General features: G+C 40.6%; 1 protein-coding gene and 1 pseudogene across 2 annotated transcripts; one reads left to right on the top strand and one right to left on the bottom strand.

The window, feature by feature from the left end:
* Positions 1-3,808: 3,808 nt before the first annotated feature.
* On the bottom strand, positions 3,809-16,571 carry HEMGN (hemogen). 2 transcript variants are annotated; one of them, XM_059411228.1, is made up of 4 exons: positions 16,354-16,571; positions 14,536-14,629; positions 8,382-9,658; positions 3,809-4,558 (listed from the first exon to the last, which is right to left on the bottom strand). In XM_059411228.1, exons 1-4 carry the CDS (start codon positions 16,430-16,432, stop codon positions 4,452-4,454), a joined length of 1,557 nt encoding a protein of 518 aa, XP_059267211.1. In that variant the 5' UTR covers positions 16,433-16,571; the 3' UTR covers positions 3,809-4,451. The 2 variants fall into 2 exon arrangements, with proteins under 2 accessions (XP_059267211.1, XP_059267210.1); XM_059411227.1 differs by having other exon boundaries at positions 8,313-9,658; positions 16,354-16,569.
* A 4,015-nt stretch (positions 16,572-20,586) lies between these two features.
* Positions 20,587-21,712, top strand: LOC132024114 (heterogeneous nuclear ribonucleoprotein A1-like 3; annotated as a pseudogene).
* The last annotated feature ends 1,044 nt before the right edge of the window (positions 21,713-22,756 follow it).

Genomic DNA, 22,756 nt, shown 5'->3' with positions numbered 1-22,756 from the left:
TTTCTGTGCTCCAGACCCTATGGGAACTGAAGCAAGAATGAAATTCAGAGTTAATATGCTATGTACATGAGAGAGATTGTGATCGTTGTTTCTGGGCAAGCTGTGAAAGGTTGAGAGCCAACAAGAACCCTGATTTCATCCCATCAGAAGACCCGCTATCCTTGCAGCGATACTACCCTTTCACCTACTTATTTGTAAAGTCATCTCTCCCCTATATCAAGTTTCTCTGTACATAAAATCTGTTTCTGGGTTTTTTATCCTGCTTGGGGTCGGGGAACATAGGGCTTGCAATATAAAATATCCAGAAGCATGCAAGTCCACAGACTTTAAAAGCTCAACCATGAAAATCTGTTGCTAAACCTTCTCATTTCTCATGGCGTTATATAAGATCACTAGTAGAAAATAACCGGCAACACCCAAAGATTTAAGGAAAAGGTTGTGTAAAATACACACTTTGGGGCACCTAGGTGTCAGTCAGTTAAGCATCTGCCTGCAGCTCAGGTCATGATCCCAGGGTCTTGGGATCTAGTTCCGTGTAAGGGTTCTGCACTCAGCGGGAAGCCTGCTTCTCCCTCTCCTCCCTGCTCTGGCTCTATCTCTGTCCCTCTCTCCAATAAATAAAATCTTAAGAAAATGATAAAAATAAAACACGCACTTTAAAATTTATCAACTCCATATATGAATCCTATGTACATGAAAATTTGGAAAAGAATACTGTTAATCTGTTTCCAGGAGAAATGCCATTAATATGTGCACTTGCAGAAACAAGTAGGAAAACAATTGAGCTATACACACTTTATAAAACTGGGGCTGTAATAGCTGTGTTTGCCACTAGATGGCGGTATTAAAAATGATGTCTCGCTTAATTTGTTGACAGTGGAGTGTGGGGAAGACAGAGGTAATTGCCCTCTTGACACTAGATATCATTATCTAAAGGTAATCACGAAAAATAATGCATTACCGAGTGTGACAAGTACTGCGATGCAAAGCAGATTTGGAGACACTGATGAAGTAGCTTGCTACTTCAAATTTCAAAGGTAAATTTTCTTTTTATGGAAAACAGGAACTTAAATATATAGCAACTTTATTATGTGATCTGAGGCTTTTTATTACCCTTTCTAGAGTTATATCTGATTATTTATAGTTTATAAGGCAACTGTTTCTTTGGAGGTGAGACCTAGGAATCTGCCTTTAAAAAAGCCTAAATGATTCTAATACAGGTGATCATCAGCCTACACTTGGAGAGACACCACTTCTTTTTTTTTTTTAAGATTTTTTATTTTTTATTTGACAGAGATCACAAGTAGGCAGAGAGGCAGGCAGAGAGAGAGAGGAGGAAGCAGGCTCCCTGCTGAGCAGAGAGCCCGATGCGGGACTCGATCCCAGGACCCTGAGATCATGACCTGAGCCGAAGGCAGCGGCTTAACCCACTGAGCCACCCAGGCGCCCGAGAGACACCACTTCTTATAATGGTTCTTAACCTTCCATTTGGATGAAGGATCCCTTTGAAAAGCAATTAAACCTTTGGGACTTCTCATGCATCATTTTAGATTTAAAAGCATAGGATTCATGGATTTTTTAAGAACCACTATTGTACCTACCACAAGAGGAAAATAGCACAAAGTAGAGGTAGATGTTTACCAAACTTTTGATTCTGTGACCTCAAGTTTCAAAGCCAAGGAAGAAAACTGGAAAATGTTTAGATGCACACTGGTGTTTGAATGAGAATAGTGAGAAAGCAGAGTTTGTATGTATACAGGGAGCAAGGTAAGAGAACGAGCAGAAAGGATCCTAAGAGGTAAAAAGAGAATATTCCCTCTCCTTCTAATGTACTATAGTCCTCATTCCATCTACTTCCCCATCTCTTTCATCGTTATGCCCCCTGTGAGTTGTACCTATGCAAGTATCTAATGATTCATTTTAATGCAACTCACTTAGAACATGAAACTTCCATTTAGTCTTTTTCCTCTAAGGTTGACCCACCCTGGCAGGTGGATTGAGATAAAATTTCTTAAGATTAGACCTAGCGTGAAAAGCACTGAAGAAGTTAGATGTGACTTTAGGTGAGTACCCAGCATCTTTGAGGCTATTCCCTCATCTATAAAACTGGAACTATAATCATTGCCCCTCCCATTTCACACTCATATGCAAATAAAAAAAGTGTTTATGAAAACATAAATTCTGAAATGTCATCCAGTTGTAAATGACTATTATACAGTTATGCTGCCCTCAATATGTCACTGGAGTAATATGATGGGGTGTGAGTAAATCCCTATACAACGAACATATCTCGAGAAGAAATAAATGTAATGTTCATGGGGGAGTGTGTGCAAACAGAAGGGAAACAGCATTGTGACTGCCCACTATATCAGTGGCCATTAACTGTAGCTGCACTTTCGGATCACCAGGGGAGCTTTTCAAATACCCTAAATGCAATGTTGTATCCCATTTTGGATTCTGAAGCCAGAAAAAAGGGCATTAGTAGAAAAACAAATGAAATCCAGATAACGGTAACATCACTGCCTTAATTTCTTAAGGTTTGATGAATGGACCATGGTTACAGAGCTTGTTAACATTAGGATAAACTGGTGAGAGGTATATAGGAACTTCTGTACTATCATGTATTCTATAATTTTTATTTTAAAGATTTTATTCATTAGACAGAGATCACAAGTAGGCAGAGAGGCAGGCAGAGATAGAGGGCAGGGGAAACGGGCTCCCTGCTGAGCAGAGAGCCCAATGTGGGGCTCGATCCCAGGATCCTGAAATCATGACCTGAGCCGAAGGCAGAGGCTTAACCCACTGAGCTACCCAGGCACCCTGAGTCTTCTGTAATTTCTAAAATTATTTCTCAAACAATATTTAAAACAAAAAAAAACCTACTTAACAATTAATGTATCTATGCCTGGATCCCATCCTAGACAGGTAAATCAGAATCCTTGTGGAGGTGTCTTGACAGCTGTGATTTGGAAATCTTCCCCAGTGGTTCTGATGGACCCTGAGGGTTGAGAAGCTCTTTCTACACTGTGATGCTTATGAGACTGGGATTCTGTCTTGTTCTTAGCTGTCTAGCTTAGCATTTAGCACAGTGCCTCTATACCTATATGGGGAGCTTATATAATCGCATCCTTGCTGAACTAAACCCTTACCTGCAAAAATCCCCTTCCTTTGAGTCTTCTGTAATAACAGATGGAAAACTGCAAACAGCGCCCCCGCCAAAATACTGGGGGGGGGGGGGCGTTCAGATATCTTCCCCCACAAAATAATTCCTATTCATGCCCCCAGTCTCTTATAATTTTCAGCTAACCCTGACCATTACAAGATAGAAAGTCTTAAAATACTAAAACCGCATTGTTCAAGTCTTACTTTGTTCCACATTACCTAACACATACTTCTTAGGTGTGCAAAATTCTGTCCACTCTGATATGAGACTTTCAGCCTATTAGCCTGCTGTTCCACACAGACCGTGCATTAACTGTAGTTTGTATGCAGTTCCCTTGAATATATGCTGAATTCATCCTTCTCTGTGTCACATACAGTGAGGCCACAATCCTCGCCTACAGTACAAATCTTTTCCACCTTTCAAGACTCCTCGAAGATGTGATTTTTTTCAGGTCACTCCAGCAAAAAAAAAAAAGTGAGTGTTTCCTCTATTGTGTCTACTCTTCAAACAACACTAGCATTACTGTTATTTGTGTTCTGTTTTATTCCCCCCACGAGACAAGATTAAACCCCTGGAGGGTAAGGACTATGTGTTATAGGTGTTCTAATCCTCGCGGCGCTTATCAGGATGCTGTCCAAACGGTGAAACATGTAATAAAGATTTAATGTACATTTTGCACAAATACAATATTTAAAAAGGAAAAAGAAAATCAAAATTCAAACACTCCAGGAAACTGCGTTGATCACTCATCTCCTCAAAATATCTTGGAAGGAGTCCCAGAATAATTGTTAAAATTAACTTTTTAGACTACCAAAGTCTGAATAAAATGTTGATGCTATTGTTACATGGATAAGTGAACAAAGTTTACAAGAAAACTATTACTCCCCCAGATTTTAAGTGTTCAAACAATAGTTTCTCTACTTTTAAGAATTAACCAAGGAAAAAATAAATAAAATATAGAATTAAAGGTTCTTGATGGGTGATCAATTACTCAGCCATTCCTTTCACGTTTCTCTCTCTCCCCCACCACTATCCTCACCCCAATATGCATATATGTATACACACACACACACACATGCACACACACACACGCAAACACTAGCAGGATATCATCTATATAACAGGGCCTGAAAAAAATACCTTCATTCTCTCAGAGTCTATACATGAGAAAAAGAAAACGTAAAAATATTAATGAGTATTGTAGAGATCTACAGTGTTTTGAAAAAATCACACACGTAATATATTAAGATGTGTATTTTGTTGGACAACTATTGACGGTTGAGCATTGTTAAAACAAAACATAACTAAAGACGTCATTTTCTGGATGAATTTCTTGAGGAACATTTGCAATTGCTGGTATCTCTGGTTCTTCTGCTTTGGGTTTTTCTCTCATTTCTGTAAAATAAAATATGGAAATAGGTCCAATAAATGGTATTGAAACAATTAAGTATCTCGGGGGAAAAACTCTGCCTCACACCTTGCACAAAAGCAAATTTCAAATAAATAAAAGTTAAATATTTAAATATTAAATATTAAAATACCATAAGTTTTGTAGAAACAATAAAGTGTTTTTTATACTCTTAGTGTTGGAAAGGCCTTTCTAAGCAGAATAGAGGCCAGAAAACATAAAGGAAAAGAATGACTGGTTTGAAAAACTTAATATTAAAATCATGACAGTTTTGAATAACTAAAAATTAAAATTTTATCATGTAGATGACAAAAACCACTATAAATAAAGTTAAGCCAAAAACAACAGGGGAAATATTTATAACTTATATGTAGGTGAAAGCTTAATAACTAAGATATAAGGATCTTTAAAATCAATCCAAAAGATCAAATTTAAAATAGAACAGGAAACGGGCGCCTGGGTGGCTCAGTGGGTTAGGCCTCTGCCTTTGGCTCAGGTCATGATCTCCGGGTGCTGGGATAGAGCCCGCATCAGGCTCTCTGCTCAGCGGGGAGCCTGCTTCCTCCTATCTCTCTGCCTGTCTCTCTGCCTACTTGTGATCTCTGTCAAGTAAATAAATAAAATCTTTAAAAAAAAAATAGAACAGAGGGACGCCTGGGTGGCTCAGTTGGTTAAGCAGCTGCCCAGCGTCCTGGGATCGAGTCCCACATCGGGCTCCTTGCTCAGCAGGGAGCCTGCTTCTCCCTCTGCCTGCCATTCTGTCTGCCTGTGCTCGCTCTCTCCCCCTCTCTCTCTCTGATAAATAAATAAAATCTTTTAAAAAAATGAACAGGAATTCAAACGCAATTCTCAAAAGAAAAAAATTCAAATTTATTATAGTCATGAAATTCAAATTCATGATAATATTAATGCCTAGTAGCAGTAGTCATCATTTTAAAAAGTAGAAATTAAAACAATTGGGTTTTTTAGTTTTATTTTTTTAAGCCTAACACATAGGAAAAGGTTGTTTATTTTTTTTTAAAGATTTACTTATTTATTTTAGAGAAGTGGGGACAAAAGCTGGGGAAGCGGCAGAGGGAAAGGGAGAGAGAATCCTCAAGCAGGCTCCTTGCTGAATGCAGAAACTGACACGGGGTTCAATCCCGGGACCCTGACCTGAGCCAAAATCAAAAGTCAGACATTCAACAAACCGAGGCACCCAGGTGCCCCAGAAAAGTTTTTTAAAGGTAATAATATGCAGTATGGGGGCACCTGGGTGGCTCAGTGGGTTGGGCCTCTGCCTTTGGCTGGGGTCATGATCTCGGGGTCCTGGGATCGAGCCCGCGTCGGGCTCCCTGCCCAGCGGGGAGCCTGCTTTCCCTCTCTCTCTGCCTGCCTCTCTGCCTAATTGTGATCCCTCTCTCTGTCAAATAAATAAATATACATATAAAAAATAATATGCAGTATGGGCAAGGGCCTAGTGGAAAGGCATTATATAAACTCTTGGTTTGTGTGGATTGCTACAATATTTTGGGATGCTGGTCTGAGAGAATGTATCCAAACATTAAATGTGGGTACCTTTTGGCCCAGCATTTCAATTTCTAGAGATTTATCCAAAGAATATAATTGGACAGACAAGCTTCCTGTGCCTCAGTTTTCTAATCTATGAAATGGGGATAATACTGTTTTTCTGTTAGGGCTTTAACATTGAATAAAATAATTCACCCAAAATGTTTAATAGTTTCTGGCACATAGAAAGTGCCCCAGAAATGTTACTTCCAATGATGTCCATTGAACTCTGTTTTAATAGTAAAAGTTGGCAGTAATGTAAGTGTTCGTCATTTCAGAGATTGGCTGAATAAATTATTGCACATATAATACCATATAACTGCTACAAAAGATTTCATCAAGATGGCCATGATATATATTGTATGTGAAAAAACGCAGGTTACAGAATGTATTCTACTATCTCATTTGTTTTTTTTTTTTTAAGATTTTATTTATTTATTTATTTGATAGAGAGAGATCACAAGTAGGCAGAGAGGCAGGCGGGTGCAGGGGGTGAGGAGCAGGTGGCTCCCTGCTGAGCAGAGAACCCAATGCAGGGCTTGATCCCAGGACCCTAGGGATCATGACCTAAGCCGAAGGCAGAGGCCTTAACCCACTGAGCCACCCAGGCCCCCCTACTATCTCATTTGTTAAAATGAAGGAAAACGACCTTCAGGATGAGGATCAAAGATAGGAGATGGTGTTAGAGTGGACTTACTCTACATTCACTTACATATTGCCCTCCCTTATCATGATGAACGTTCATAATTCATTATTATGAACATTTTCTACTCAGTAAAAAAGGTAGATACTTCCACTTGTTTGGCCAGACAAAACCCCCCAAAAGGAAATCACGAATTAATTTCCCACATTCACCTTGGCAACAATGAACTTTCTAGAACAGAGCCCTGTGTGGATGAGAGCTGCTTCTCCAGCAGGGGCTCCTGTCAGCACAGGCCCATGCTTCACCCTATCTGCTTTTTACTCTAATTTTCTCTTTTCTTTACTCCAATTTTTTCAGGGTATTTCCAACTAACCCCATGCTTTTGTTGCACTCATCTTTTAGGAAAGAGAATAAATAAGCTACCAGAAGGATTTCTTTAGGAAACAATCGCCTGGAGAGAACTCTAGTCTGGGAGACTCAGCCCTTTGCTAACATTGTCTACGGTATTGTACAAAGAGAAGTGAAACAGAAGAACGGTCACATTATTTAAAAAGTGTTATGCTTAAGAGAAAGCTTTTCAGGAATAGGCATTGAAATAGAAAGGGATTTTAGAAAACTTGATAAATCCTACAAAAATGAGCTCCCCAGTAACAGGATCACATTTTATATCTTTATAATTTCCTCATACCTTGTACCCTGAGAATTTACTTGCTTTAAGTTTGCTGGGAAATTTTTATTCTCAAGAAATACTGTATTCCTGAAATTTTCCTATTAATTTAGATTTGACTGTTCTTTAAAATATTTTGTACAGGGCGCCTGGGTGGCTCAGTGGGTTAAGCCGCTGCCTTCGGCTCAGGTCATGATCTCAGGGTCCTGGGATCGGGCTCTCTGCTCAGCGGGGAGCCTGCTTCCCTCTCTCTCTCTCTGCCTGCCTCTCTGTCTACTTGTGATCTCTGTCAAATAAATAAAATCTTTAAAATAAAAAAAATAAAATATTTTGTACATAATTCATCTTATATTGGGTTCATTTCACTTTACTGGCTAATGCTTCCCAGGTATATCAAATACCTACTATAAACAATTATATTTTCTTTTTTTATTATTAAGAGATTTTATTTATTTATTTGAGAGAGAGTGAGAGTGAGAAATCATGAGAAGGGAGAAGGTCAGAGAGAGAAGCAGACTCCCCACAATGCTGGGAGCCCCATGTGGGACTTGATCCCTGGACTCCAGGATCATGACCTGAGCCAAAGGCAGTCGCTTAACCAACTGAGCCATCAGGCGCCCCACACTTATTTTTCAATGATTTTCTTTTAATTCTTTGTAAATGTGCCAAACAGACATTGGTTGGAAGAAAAACATTTTTTACTGGAAACTAGCTAATGACATTAATCGTATCCTTTGCAATAATGGGAGATACCCTACGATTGTTAAGGCAGGCTATAAAATCACCACTCCAAGGGAGACATACCTATGTTGGTGCTCTAACTATAAATGGGGAACCCCACTAAGTGGCAGTATCACTGACTTATCCTGATAAAACACCCTACCTCGAGGAAAAGTATAAACATCCTTAGCATCCTCCTGGTGTGCTTTAGGATCCTGGCCTTGGGGCCCACCTGTTTCTTGATGTGGTTCTGGAAAGCATTCTTTGGGCAGATCCTTATTTTTATATGCCTTAGTAGAAAGATCTTCAGGCCCAGGTGTTTCTTGGTATATTTCAGGTGAATAGTCTTCAGGCCCAGGTGTTTCTTGGCATATTTCAGGTGAGCCTTCCTCAGGCCTAGGTGTTTCTTGGTATATTTCAGGTGAGCCTTCCTCAGGCGCAGGTGTTTCTTGGTATATTTCAGGTGAGCCATCCTCAGGCCCAGGTGTTTTTTGGTATATTTCAGGTGAGCCTTCCTCAGGCACAGGTGTTTCATGGTATATTTCAGGAGGATATTCCTCAAGAGCAGGCACTTCTTGGGTTGTGTTATGAGAGAATGCTTTAGGCACAGCAATTTCTTTATATGTTTCATGAGAGAAGTGTTCAGGTTCAACTGTTTCTTGGAGTGTCTTTGTAGAAAGGTCTTTAGGCACAGCTATTTCTTGTGTCTTAGGAAAGAAGCTTTCAATCTCAGCCATTCCTTGTTCTGGTTCAGAATTGTATTCCTCAGGTTCACCTCTCTTTTGGTATGTTTCAAGAGCATACCCTTTAGGCATATCTGGTTTGGAGAATGCTTCAGGGGAGCATGCTTCCAAGTCAGCTATGTCTTCAGATGTTTTAGAAGGAAGGACTTTGACTACAGTTGTTTCTTGGCACATTGTAGAGGAGAGGGCTTTAGGTTCAGCCGTATCAGGGCACATTCTGGAAGGATGGTTTTGAAGTACAGCTGTTTCCTGGCACATTGTAGAAGTGAAATCTTCAGCTGTATCAGGGCACATTATGGAAGAATGGCCTTGAATCACGGCCATTTCTTGGCACGTTGTAGGAGAGAGGTCTTCAGGTTCAGCTGTATCAGGGCACATTATGGAAGAATGGCCTTGAATCACGGCCATTTCCTGGTACATTGTAGGAGAGAGGGCTTCAGGTTCAGCCACATCTTGGCATGTTTCAGAAGGGTGGTTTTGTACAACTGTTTCTTGTAACTCAGAAGAATGATCCTGATTTATGTTTTCTTGATCCACTGCAGAAAATTGTGTCTCAGGCATAACTTTTTTGGGAGAGGCTAGCAGAGACAACACTTCAGTTATACTCTTAGGTGGTTCAGTTTCTTTCTCCGTAGGTACCAGTGCTTTCTCCATTGTGTCTTTTTTAAATTGTGACTGAGGTTCCCCCTTTAGTTCTGTACTTTGTCGTCTCTTTCTTCCTCTTTTGTTTCCTTTTCCTGTCCTTGGCCGCTTGCATTTTTTCTCTCTGGGGAAGATAAGAATTAGTGTCAGCAATGGGATTACAGGATTGGAAGAAATCCTTAGTGATAACAGTACCAGGTCTCCCGCATCCTACTGTGTTGTACGACCATAAACAAATACTTAATCTCTCTAGACCTCAACCTTCTTGTTTGTAAAATGAAGTAGAAGTGCTAGATGTTCTCAGTTGGCAAGAGAAGAAATGTCCCTCGGGGAATTTTTGTCTCTGACACCTGGCTCACACAGAATCTTCCTGGTGAGTGGAGAGGAGAGAGAGAGAGAGAGAGAGAGAGAGAATGTGTGTGTGTGTGTGTGTGTTTGAAACCATATACTTAACGATTGGTCCTGGTAAGTGTATTACTCATGTTGTACAGGAATAGACTGGCATGCTGGTTTACACAGATGTCTCTTTGGGTCGAGTCTATGTGAGTTTAGTCCCACTATGCCCTGCGCAAACGGATACAACTGTGTTTCTAGATCTGCAATCTAGGCACAGCTCCTTGCCTGTGCAGCCCGCAGACAGAAGATATATGTATAATTGCTTATCTAATTCAGCGTCTTGTGTACAGAATGTTAATCGCTGTGATACATGTCAAATGAGATGTACTGTAAGCTGGGCCAAAAGCTGCAAAAACATTTCTGGAAATAAAGAAGTCTAGTAGAAAGGCATGAGTGGCCATATTATACCTACTCCAAATTAATAGCTAGAGGAGGGATCTAAAAGATAAAAGGATATGCATGGAAATTGCAGCTAATGACAAATTGTTAGTTATTGCCACTACAAGCAAATACAGATGGCTAATGCAGATGGGCTGCGGGGTTGGGGGAGGAAAAGGTGCTATAAATAAACATTTCATCATTTTTCTAAACCTATTGAAATTCTGTTCTATGCTACCTGCTCTGCGGAGCCTTCTCTTAGAGATCACAGGCTGAAATGTTCTCCTTGCTCAGGATTTATGACGAGGGTCATGCTTTTAGGGGAGGGACATGGACTGCCTCATACTTTCATTTTTTCTGGGGAGATATTCTGAGAGTAAATATTCTTATTTCTTTTAGCAAACAAGGTAAAACCAGCGCTTTTATATCTCTGCAGTGTTCATAATTCCTTGCATACTTAAATGGGTACCCTATTCTACCTTTATTTATGTTTGGTGATTTCCATAGTTAAAAATTTTTTTAAAGGTGGCCTCACAAGAACTAGTTTGAAATCAATGTTTTGAAAGTTATATATGTGGGGCACCTGGGTGGCTCAGTGGGATAAGCCTCTGCCTTCAGCTCAGGTCATGATCTCAGGGTCCTGGGATTTAGCCCCGTATCCGGCTCTCTGCTCGGCGGGGAGTCTGCTTCCCCCTCTCTCTCTGCCTGCCTCTCTGCCTACTTGTGATCTCTCTCTCACTGTCAAATAAATAAAATCTTTTTAAAAAATAAAAAAAAGTTATCTATGTAATAAGACAGTCAAAAATAAGTATTAAAAGTAATATACAAGAGGGGTGCCTGGGTGGTTCAGTGGGTTAAAGCCTCTGCCTTCGGCTCAGGTCATGATCTCAGGGTCCTGGGATTGAGCCCCACATCGGGCTCTCTGCTCAGCAGGGAGCCTGCTTCCCCCTCTCTCTCTGCCTGCCTCTCTGCCTATTTGTGATCTCTCTGTCAAATAAATAAATAAAATCTTTTTTTAAAAAAAGTAATAAAGAAGAAGATGTGCAAAAATGATGGGATGAGACCTCAGCATTATAGAGTTTAATTCCAAGTGACAGAGGACACAAGATAATTTATGAAGTCCTCATTGTCAGATTTTTAAAAGATGGTGTATGTGACTTTTTCAGGAAACACATTTCATCCTAGATATTAAATCCTAAATAATTTGTTAGGTACAACTCTGAGGGATACTGAGTTATGTTCCATATTCTTCCTGGTTGTTTTTCAAAAGACACAAATACATCTATGTGGCCTAAAGTTTAATCCAGACTCCGTCACTGGTCAGCTATGTGATCACGAACAAGTCACTTAAGTTCTCTATTCCTTGGTTTCTTCATAGGTAAAATGGAGTAAATGGTATCTGTCCAACTTCATGTGGTAGTTGTAAGAATTGCATATAATAGGGGTTCCTGGGTAGCTCAGTTGGCTAAGCATCCAATGCTTGATTTTTGGCTCAGGTCATGATCTCAGGGTCCTGAGAGTGAGCCCCATGTTGAGCTCCCTGCTCAGCAGGGAATCTGCTTCCCCTCACCCCCTCCCCCTGCTCATGCACACTCTCTCTCTAAAAATAAATAAATAAATCTTTTTTAAAAAGAACTGCATATAACTTGGATGAGTGAATTATTCAGGTATAAATTAGTATTCATATTAATACAGGAAGCCCAGTCCTTCTTATGTGCCAGGCACGGTTTTGAGTAATTTACTTATTCTATTATCTCATATAATTTTCACATCATCCACTTATGAGACAGATACTATTATTACCTCCATTTTGCAGATGACAAAACCAAGGCACTTTCTTGTCCAAGGTCAAATGGCTAGAAATGGGGGAGTCACACCTCAGATCTAGCCATTCTGGCTGTAACAGCCAGGGCTCTTAACCATGACCCTCTGCTGCTTCTTTCTGAAACCACCAAGGTTTCACTGTGTGGTGTGTTATGGTAAAAACAGCCCTCAGCAGTAAAGAGATGTGTCACAAGAGCATGGCCAGCCAGCTGCCAAGAGACTTACCAAGGTGTCATCTACTTCAGTGGCTTTTTCAGCCTTGCCCCACCGCCCCCAACCCAGCAAGCCCAGAAACCCAATTCTATCAGCACACGGAGAAGAGCTCTTTTTATCTGGAATAGAACTCATCAACCAGCTCAGAGAGACTGATAGATAAGCCTAAAGACCAGTTTTTAAGGAAACAGTGAGAAAAGCAAAGTCACCTAGCAGAGGATGCTTGGACTAACAGACGAATGTATTCTTTCTCTGTACCAAGTATTTGAGAAGCCAAGTAACGATCAGAAGTTTGCTTGGCAAGTATGGAATTAGGGGAGCTAATAGGATATTCTTCAACTGAGTCACCTGCCACAAGACTCAAGTACAAAAGTTTCTGCTGTAATTCCTGGAAAATCATAACTCCTGGAAAACCTTTCTGCAAATCATACACTCAAAGTGCAGTGCTTTGCGGGGGGGGGGGGGGGGGGGGGGGATAGAGTTAAGGCAAATAACTCAAATTCTGTGCAAATTTTTGTTTGTTTTTATTAAGTAGGTCTAACACGGGACTTGAACACTCAACCCTGAGATCAAGACCTGAGCCAGATCAAGAGTCGGGGGGCTTAACTGACTGAGCCACAGAGGCACCCCTTGTGCAACACCAACAAAAATAATGGGTACCCAGGAGATGACTTGAGTAGTCCAGACAGGCCGCTTACCCCTGCTGGAGGCTGCCTGAGACAGAGTGAAAATACTCAAAAGCAACAGTGTAAATGCAGGCTTTCAGCTGCTGAGATCATGCAAATGATGGGGGTACTCTGAGCCAGCAGGCTGGGCAAGGAGGTTGTGCAAGCTACATGTGGGGAGCAGTGCAGGGCTAATCCTATCCTCTGGGGAAGGATGCCTGAATGCACTCTGCTTTTGCAGCAGCCAAGCTGAAGATTTTCCCTTTTCGAAGGTTTTAATTGTATTCCCTTTTGACCAGGCAAAATCTCAAACCAATACAACTTCTACATTATACTGACATCATTCTTCTATTTACCAATCACATGTGAGCTGACTGGTGCTGTAGAAACTCGCCTTGTAGCAAACTAGCTGGTAACTCAGTCCACAGGGGGATAGGTGCTTTTTCTCCAGAAAATTGCTAAAACATCTACATTGTACTTTTTTTTAAATGATGCCTGCAAATATGTAACCTATTTTATCTTTGCCATCAAAAGAAACATTTTTTGCAGCAATGAAGAAATGCAAATCTAACTGCTAATCTAATAATAATCAGAATGATGATAATAAGTGTTTAGATCAGTGGTTTTCAACTGGGGGCAATTTTGCCCCTTCGTTTCCCCCCTACGCCCCACCCCCTGTCCTATGTCAGCCGACATTTGACAATGTCTGGAAACACTTTTGGTTGTCACAACATGGGTGAGGAGTGCTACTACTTTCTAGATGCCAGAGAAGCTACAAACCATCTACAATGCACAGAACAGCCTCCCACACAAAGACTTACCCTGCCCACAGCCTCAATAGTGCCCAGATTGAGATACTCTGGCTTAGATGGGCTAAACTCATACTCTGGCTCCTTGGGCTCCCCGTTTCTATCTCTAAGCATGTCCAAGTACCTCTGTTTTCAGAGTCCTATTTTAAATGAGTGTAGTTAGAAGCTGCCTCGTTTATAATCATGGTTTCAGACTCCCTCCCTAAGGGAGGCAGGTGACTTTGCTTGGAGATTTAAGAACTCCTACACTCTTCCATCACTTGTTTCCATGGTTTACTCCATGGAGAGTTAGCACTCTTATTCAATTAGGATTTTACTAATTGAAAGCTTGGAAAAACTAGCTCAACATTCTCCTCCAAGATATCTACTGCTCCCAAAAGATGCTTCTATGGTTGTATTACCAGGGTAGTAGAACACCAGGCCCCTCTATAATATGATTCAGCTGCCTGGGGCTTTAACTTAAGAACAGGAATAAAATTCTTTTCCCAACCCTTCACTAGCTATGCGATTTTAGTCAAGAGATTTAACCTTTGGAGACTTGGGTTTTTTTTTTGTTTGGGGGGTTTGTTTGTTTTGTAAAATAAGAATAATCCCCCACCCCCTCCAATTTCTGGGGTTGTTGGAAAGATACAGTGTGTAAAAGCATGTCAGCACTACTTGACCCAAAGCATATACTGGACAAATATAAGTTCTTTTCCCTCGCAATGATACTATACCCAACATGCCACTGCAAATTTTGCTTCTCTTGTGCTTCAGCTTTCCTTTTTCTGAGTTGCTCTCTGTTTCGCAAATTCCAAGTTCCAGTGACTTCTGTAGGATCAAAATGGAAGTTAGAGGATGTAGTGATAAATTGTGGCATTTATCAGCAAGAGTCCTAGGGCACAGTGGTAGAACCTCTACACGAGGTGTCTGTTTTGCTCCCAGCTTTTGGGGAACAAAGACCATATCTTATTTATCTCTGTACTGACCTCCAAAGAGTGCCTAGGAGCAAATATTCAGTAAACACTTTTTAAACGAAAGAGTCAGTACATAAGTGTGCTATTAACCCATTAATTTCTTCAAAATAATTTTACATATTGTAGAAACATTAAAAAAAATCAACCATGTTCTGCTATCCTTAATGTTAGAACCTGTTTTCATTTTATTTCTCATACCCATCTAGTCCTTATATTACATTAATCTGTAATGATTGCATACTATAATTTTATCATTATTAACCTAACATTATGTCAGATATATTTTCTATGAGATAGTCCTCATAATTGTAACTTCAATCAAGTTGATGTGTTTCTGTTTGTTCAGTCATTCTACTAGCATTGGTTGTTGCCAATTTTATGGGAATTTTATGGCAAATTTTTTTGCCATTGTAGATCAAATTATAATAAGAACATTCATGCATACCGCTTCTTTCCTTTTGAATTTTTTCCTTAGGATGATGTTTCTCCAAGTTCTTTGGAAAGTTATCAAAAAAGGGTTCTGTTGCCATCTAAGTTGTGAAAAGTTAGTGGGTCTTCTTAGAACTGTAAAGTGATTATAAACTTCCACTGAGATTCCAAAGAGACAGATCATGCCCCTTGGACCACAGCACCTTTTGTTCTTAGGATAGAAGTTCTTAGTGAACTTTGATGGGGGAATAATATACCTTCATTTTTATCAATGTTTAAGTAAATCTCCTTCAATTATGAATGTAGGTGACAAACCACAGCAATTTTTGTTCAGTAACTGACTTTGTCACCAAAAGAAATCACAGATTTTTCCTATCACAATACAGTTGTTACAGATACCTAAAACTACAATTTATTTGAGATGATATATTCAATCTGATACAGTGGTTTTAGACTCACCTTAATATGATCTTGTTATTTAATACATTTACAAATAAGCATATATATTACTATATCACAATTTTAAAATTTTGATTATTGGATCTTATAATTGTTCCCTCTGGAATCCTATCAATTTTATGTATTTAAAATATTTATTTTATAAAGGGGTCTATAGGTTTATCAGAATGTGGAAGAGATCCATGGCACAAAAAAAAAATTTTTTTAAACTATCTCAAGGCCTAGGGTTCTGCAAAATGTTTTGAGACATGTCACTTTAGAACAGACTCAAGACTAAGATTAGTGAGTCAAAAGAATTAGCTCTATTACAGATCGGGCATTAGGTAGACCAGATCTCTTTCCCAAAAATCATAGCAAATTTGCACTACCATAGAAGTATAAGCATGTACTTGTCTTACCTCAGCCATCCAGTATTGGGTATTTTCATTATCTTTCACTTGAATATATTATTAATAACTTACTTGTTATCTCCTTATGTTTCTCTGACTTATTAGAATCAATGCACTGTAAGTCACCTCAGAAGGTATATAACCCCAATACTTCCCATCTAAGGTTATATGAACATAATCATGTCCTTTTTGGGGGACAGATCCATAAAATTTAGGAAAATAATCACAGCCCCAGTTCTTCCCAACAGTCACCAAGTCATCTGAGTGGCCACTAGAGACCTCTGAAGATCTCTCTCATTACCTGGAACATGGTTCTCTTCTTGACGAGGATTAGGTGTCTGACGGCGTTTTAAGCGAGATTGGTCCTTTCCCAAATCCATTTTGCTGTAATACCTTCCTGCTATTTGGTCTAACTTCCACAAGCAACCTTTTTAAAAATATCAAAAGCACCTAACAGTTAGACAGACGCAGGCACACAAGTTTACTTTTCACTTAACTTCCCGCCTAAAAGTTTTATCTGGTGGGACCACAGCTGTTGGGCACTTCTACTTTCTTTATCACACTGCACAGGTATGAGTGAGTAGGGGACATGGTTCCTACTATCCTCATCCTGTAGCGTAGTTACTGGTTAGAGAGGGAACTACATGGCCCACAGCCTGGCATGGCGCAACCATTTATTTCTGTTGCCTGAAAAGTGCCTGAGTCTGATGGTCCTTTTTGGAAGGACCTTTGTACACTATGGAAGTAACATAGTGTAGAAAGAACCCTAGGTCTAGGATCTAACCAGTCCATGTCCTAGAATAAGTCACCCCTCCTTTCTGCGACTCTATGCAAGGTGGGTAAATACTTCCTGACTTGCCCACCCTGCACAGTTCTTGTGAAAAACTGAAGATAAGAATGTGAACACTATGAAGGGGTGAAATTAGACTTACAAGCTCTTCCTGCAAATGGCATTCTTTCTACCTTAATCCTTTGCAAAATAATGTAAAGTCTTAGAAATAAGTTGAAAAATTTAAAAAAAAATAATGTAAAGTCTTGCTGTAGATGCTGTGAAATTTAGATGATAGCGCCAAAGAATAAAATTAGGAAACTGAAGCAAATCTGAACTCTTTTCTGTTCACCTGATCATTCTGCATTGACTCAAGGTAACTAGTGAAATCCACTGTTACTTGTCCAGGAAATGTCAAAAAGAATTTCTTAATGAAAATATGACCATGTGATGCCACAGAAATTAAGTTGGAACCAGAGGAATTACTCCATCCCCGGTCGGTTACCCCATTTGAGAAGGCAAGGAGGCTGTTCAAGTAGGGAAGGACGACGGAACACACCTGGATGTGAGCAGCCGGTCTGAGAAATGCAGGATTAACAGTATTTGAGAGTCACAGATTGCACTGAAGCGAGTTTGAACGCCAGTGATGCTCAGTCCAGTTAAATAGTCTGGGGGCCAACTGACCTAGCTACACACGGGGACAATATCGGTACCTATCTCATGGTGTTATTGGGAAGATTAAATCAAATACTCTGTATAAGACATTTTCTATGTGCCCAGCATATTGAACTTGCTAACAAGTATTAGCTGCTTTTATTAATATTAAAAATATACTAACCAGATTTTGGTAAACCAAGTCATTGTTGGTGTTGTTTTTCAACGACTTATTTATTTATTTATTTGAGAGAGAGAGAGAGTACAAGTGGAGTGAGAGTCAGAGGGAGAAGCAGACTCCCTGCTGAGCAGGGAGCCAGATACAGGACTCAATCCCAGGGCCCCGAGATCATGACCTGAGCCGAAGTCAGACACTTAACTGACTGAACCACCCAGGTACCTCCCAAGACATAGTTTTAAATGCACTAAAGAAATGCAGGAAATCTGGAAAGAATCTTTTATAAACAGGAAACTTTTAAAATGTGAAGAGGTGCCCCGTGCTTTTCTAAACTCTTATGGCATTGGAAGTAGAAGGGCCCGCAAAACCATCTAGTTCCCTCCCCCATTTTATATATGGATAAACTAAGAGCCAAGGAAGGAATGATTTACCTGCCCCAAATTTTCTTACTTATTGCCAACAGCACCTCTTACTGATTATAAAACAGCTTATCTTTTTCAGGCTTGATCTTGTCTGGGTATGAAAATGTATGAACAGATGAGAGAAGCAAGTTTTTCAAACACACTGGAAAATATTGAGAATCACATAACACCCATATATACCCAGCACCCAGAATTAATGTGGTTTTCAGTCATCAGATCCTAATGCTTTAGCTTTACATTCCTAAATTTTCCAGTCTTTCTCATCAGAAAACATCTAAAAACTCATAACCTCAGAGACTGTCTCTACAAAGGAGTCCTGGAAGGAATGGAAGGTGTAATTTGCAATTTGCTTCTTGATCATTTTTGGATTTTCAGATATAGGGCTTAAAGAAATCAAATACAAATTGAAGTAACTTTAAAAATTTTAAAGTAATATGTTGGTTAACTGAACATAATAAAAAAATAAAAAATTTTGGAGCGCCTGGGTAGCTCAGTGGGTTAAAGCCTCTGCCTTTGTCTTGGGTCATGATCCCAGGGTCCTGGGATTGAGCCCCACGTCGAGCTCTCTGCTCTGCAGGGAGCCTTCTTCCTTCCCCCTCTCTCTCTGACTGCCTCTCTGCCTACTTGTGATCTCTCTCTCTGTCAAATAAATAAAATCTTTTTAAAAATTAATCAATTAATTAAAATGAATTTATATCTATTTAAATAAAATTAAAATATTTTTATAAATATTTTATACTTATTTTATATTTATATTAAAATTTTATAAAGAAATAAAAAATTAAAAAATAAAATTTTAGAGTAGTATAAAGTAAATGATAAAGTTTATCATTTAAAACTGGAATCTTAAATATTGATCTCCCTTTATTTGAAATGCTTTAATTCTTACTAGTTGTTTCTTATGATAGCTCAGTTAAATAACCTTATCAGATATCTCTGGGGTACCTTACAGAAGATGCGGAAGTACTTCTTAATGAGAATGATCTTTACTCAGGGCTTATTATGTTCAGTTCAGTGATTTGGTAAACCTTAGGGAATGCCACGTACTGTGTGCCAAAAGTTGACCAAGACTGTCAGGATGCAAAGACCCATGGATGTAGTCCCTGAATTCTGGGCACCGTATGCTCAAGAAAGTCATACACATCCTTATTGTAAGGAAATAATAGATTCTTTGGTGTGCTGCAGCCTTCCTAAGTTAATTCCACTCCTGCCTCATGTTCCTGTATCTAGAAGCAGACTGCAGAGGGACCATGAGAGGGCGGGGTCTCAAGTTAACAGTAGTAGGGCCAGTACTGGGTGGAGAGGGCCAGTGAAGGGACCTTGGAGTAAATTAGATTGGAAGTCAGGCAAGCTGTCTTTGATGTGATAAGCAGGCCAGAGCAGGAACTTGTCTGGGACAGCAAAGGAACAGCCACCGAAACAGAGGAAAACCAGAAAAGTATAGTGTCCCAGAAGTCACTTGAAAAAGATGTTTCGAGGAGGAGGGAGTGGGGGCGCCTGGGTGGCTCAGTGGGTTAAGCCGCTGTCTTCGGCTTGGGTCATGTTCTCAGGGTTCTAGGGTGTTCTCAGGGTCCTAGGATCAAGCCCCATGTCAGGCTCTCTGCTCAGCGGGGAGCCTGCTTCCCCCCCACCTCTCTCTGCCTGCCTCTCTGCCTACTTGTGTTCCCTCTATCAAATACATTTTTTAAAAAATCTTTTTAAAAAATTTTTTAAAGAAAGAGGAGGAGGGAGTGTGATCAATTGTGTCAAATTTAGCTAATAGGTAGAGTAGAAGAAAGATTGAGGGTTGTCTATTTCCTAACAATTCAATTCATTATAGACTGCAGCCCAGAGGGGCCCTATAGACAGGACAAAGTTACATGATTTGCACTTCCTAGTGCACAACGAAGAGGCATTGCTCCTCCTACAAAAATTAAGAATTTCCCGTCGAGGGGCTCCAGGGTGGCTCAGTCAGTTAAGTATCTGACTTCGGCTCAGATCATGATCTGAGGGTCCTGGGATCAAGCCCCCTGGGATCAAGTCAGGCTCCAGGCTCAGTGGGGAGTCTGCTTGTCCCTTTGCCCCTCCCCGCGCGCGCGCGCACACACACACACACACACACACACACTTTCTCTCTCTCTCTCTCTCTCAAAAAATAAAAATAAAATCTTAAAAAAAAAAAAAATTTCAAGCCAACCACAGCAGAAAATTAAACCCAGCACAGGGCCTTCCCTACTTTCACAAGTGTTTCACAGGATCCTTGCAGTAGACATAAAATAATTATGGTCATTTTTTCAGATTTTTCAGACCTGTGTATGGTCATTTTTATACTGGTGCTAAGTTTCGAGTGATTTCAGGTCACAGAGCTAGAGTAAATCTGGAACTTGGGCCTTCAGCCTTTGAGCCCGGTCTTCTTCCTACAAGACCAAACCAGTTATTGAGGGAGAGAATGGCTTTTCCACCTCCTGACCCATCTGGAGCAAGTTTAAATATTGACGTCCTGTTCATGCTTTTCAGAAGGCTGATTGAACCATGCAGGTGTGGGGAGGAAGGAAACATGGCTAAGAACTTCTGCCCCAGGGCTCTTATGATGGGGGTGAGAAGGGAGAAAGACACATGAGGTACTATCCCATCAAAAACATGGTCTGAGCTTGTCTGCTTATGGATGCCGCCGAGTACACATCGTTAAAGTTCCACTCCCACCGCCATCAGGTCTAAGTCAGAGTCTCCCAAGGGGCTTGAAGAGCTGTGGAAGCTCTTCATCAGAGGTCTGGGCTTTGAAACAACCAATGAGAGTCTGAGGAGCCATTTTGAACAATGGGGAGCACTTAAAGACTGTGTGGTAATGAAAGATCCAAACACCAAGTGCTCGAGAGGCTTTGGGTTTGTCATATAGGCACCTGTGGAGGAGGTGGGGGCCGCCATGAACACAAGGCCACACAAGATGGATGGAAGAGTTGTGGAACCAAAGAGGGCTGTCTCAAGAGAAGATTCTCAAAGACCTGGTGCTCACTTAACTGTGAAAAAGACTTCTGTTGGTGACATTAAAGAAGACACTGAAGCACATCATCTAAGAGATTATTTTGAAAGGTACAGAAAAATTGAAGTGATTGAGAGCATGACTGACCAAGGCAGTGGCAAAAAGAGGGGTTTAGCTTTTGTAAGCTTTGACAGCCATAACTGTAGATAAGACTGTCATTCAAAAATCCCATACTGTGAATGGCCACAACTGTAAAGTAAGGAAAGCCCTATCTCAGCAAGAAATGGCTAGTGTGCTTCATCTCGCCAAAGAGGTCGAAGTGGTTCTGGAAACTTTGGTGGTGGTCGTGGAGGTGGTTTTGGTGGGAATGACAACTTTGGTCGTGGAGGGAACTTCAGTGGTCGAGGTGGCTCTGGTGGCAGTCAAGATGGTGGTGGATATGGTGCCAGTGGGGATGGCTATAACAGATGCAACTTTGGAGGTGGCGGAAGCTATAATGATTTTGGCAATTAGAACAATCAATCCTCAAATTTTGGACCCATGAAAGGAGGAAATTTTGGAGGCAGAAGCTCTGGCCCCTCTGGTGGTGCAGGTCAGTCCTTTGCCAAACCACGAAACCATGGTGGCTATGATGGTTCCAGCAGGAGCAGTAGCTACAGCAGTGGCAGAAGGTTTTAATTACTGCCAGGAAACAAAGCTTAGCAGGACCGGAGAGCCAGAGAAGTGACAGGGAAGCTACAGGTTACAACAAATTTGTGAACGCAGCCAAGCACAGTGGTGGCAAAGCCTATCTGCTACAAAGAAGACATGTTTTAGACAATACCCATGTGTACAGGCAAAAACCTCTAGGACTGCGGGTGCCTGGGTGGCTCAGTGGGTTAAGTCTCTGCCTTCAGCTCAGGTCATGATCTCAGGGTCTGGGATCGAGTCCCACATCGGGCTCTCTGCTCATCGGGGAGCCTGCTTCCCTCTCTCTCTCTCTGCCTGCCTCTCTGCCTACTTGTGACCTCTCTCTCTCAAATAAATAAATAAAATCTTAAAAAAAAAAAAACAACAACCTCTAGGACTGCATTCAAGACTATTTGTATAACAGGTTATTTCAGTTTCTGTTCTGTGGAAAGTGTAAAGCATTCCAACAAAGGGTTTTAATGTAGATTTTTTTTTTGCTCCCATGCTGTTGATTGCTAAATGTAATAGTCTGATCCTGACGCTGAATAAATGTGTCTTTAAAAAAAAAACACACACACATGATCTGGTACAAGTGCTCCAAAGCTAATGTGGTTATGTGTTTTCAGGCTATACTGATAATTATAGAGCCCCCAAACCAGGGGAGATCAGAGTCCTGCTACATTGTGGTTTGTCATGCTGTATCTGGAGCATCATACTGTGAGGACCATGGGCATGATATTTGAGAATGTTCAGGAAAAAGAGGGAGGGTATGTAGCAGTACCCGGCGGTGTAATTTGGGGGGAAACTGCAGCGTTCTTGCTAATCCTTGGCTTTTTCCCTTGTAAAACAGGAAAAGTAAAACTTCACCTGGATTCTGTGGTGGACAAAACCAATCTTGAGAGCTTTTTGTAGAATGAAAAGCACTGTGCGGATAGGAGTGTCCTAAACATGGGGGGTGTTCGTGGTATTGTTGGAGTGGTCTCGTGACGCACCTAGGCATTCTCCTAGAGTGCATTTGCGTACACAAATCAAGAAAGGGAAGATATCATGCAC

The sequence above is a fragment of the Mustela nigripes genome, chromosome 9 (genome assembly GCF_022355385.1).
Source record: "Mustela nigripes isolate SB6536 chromosome 9, MUSNIG.SB6536, whole genome shotgun sequence".
In the NCBI taxonomy this organism is placed as follows: Eukaryota; Metazoa; Chordata; class Mammalia; order Carnivora; family Mustelidae; genus Mustela; species Mustela nigripes.
Note: the sequence above shows the minus strand (reverse complement) of the source record. Positions and strands in the feature narration are given on the sequence as shown.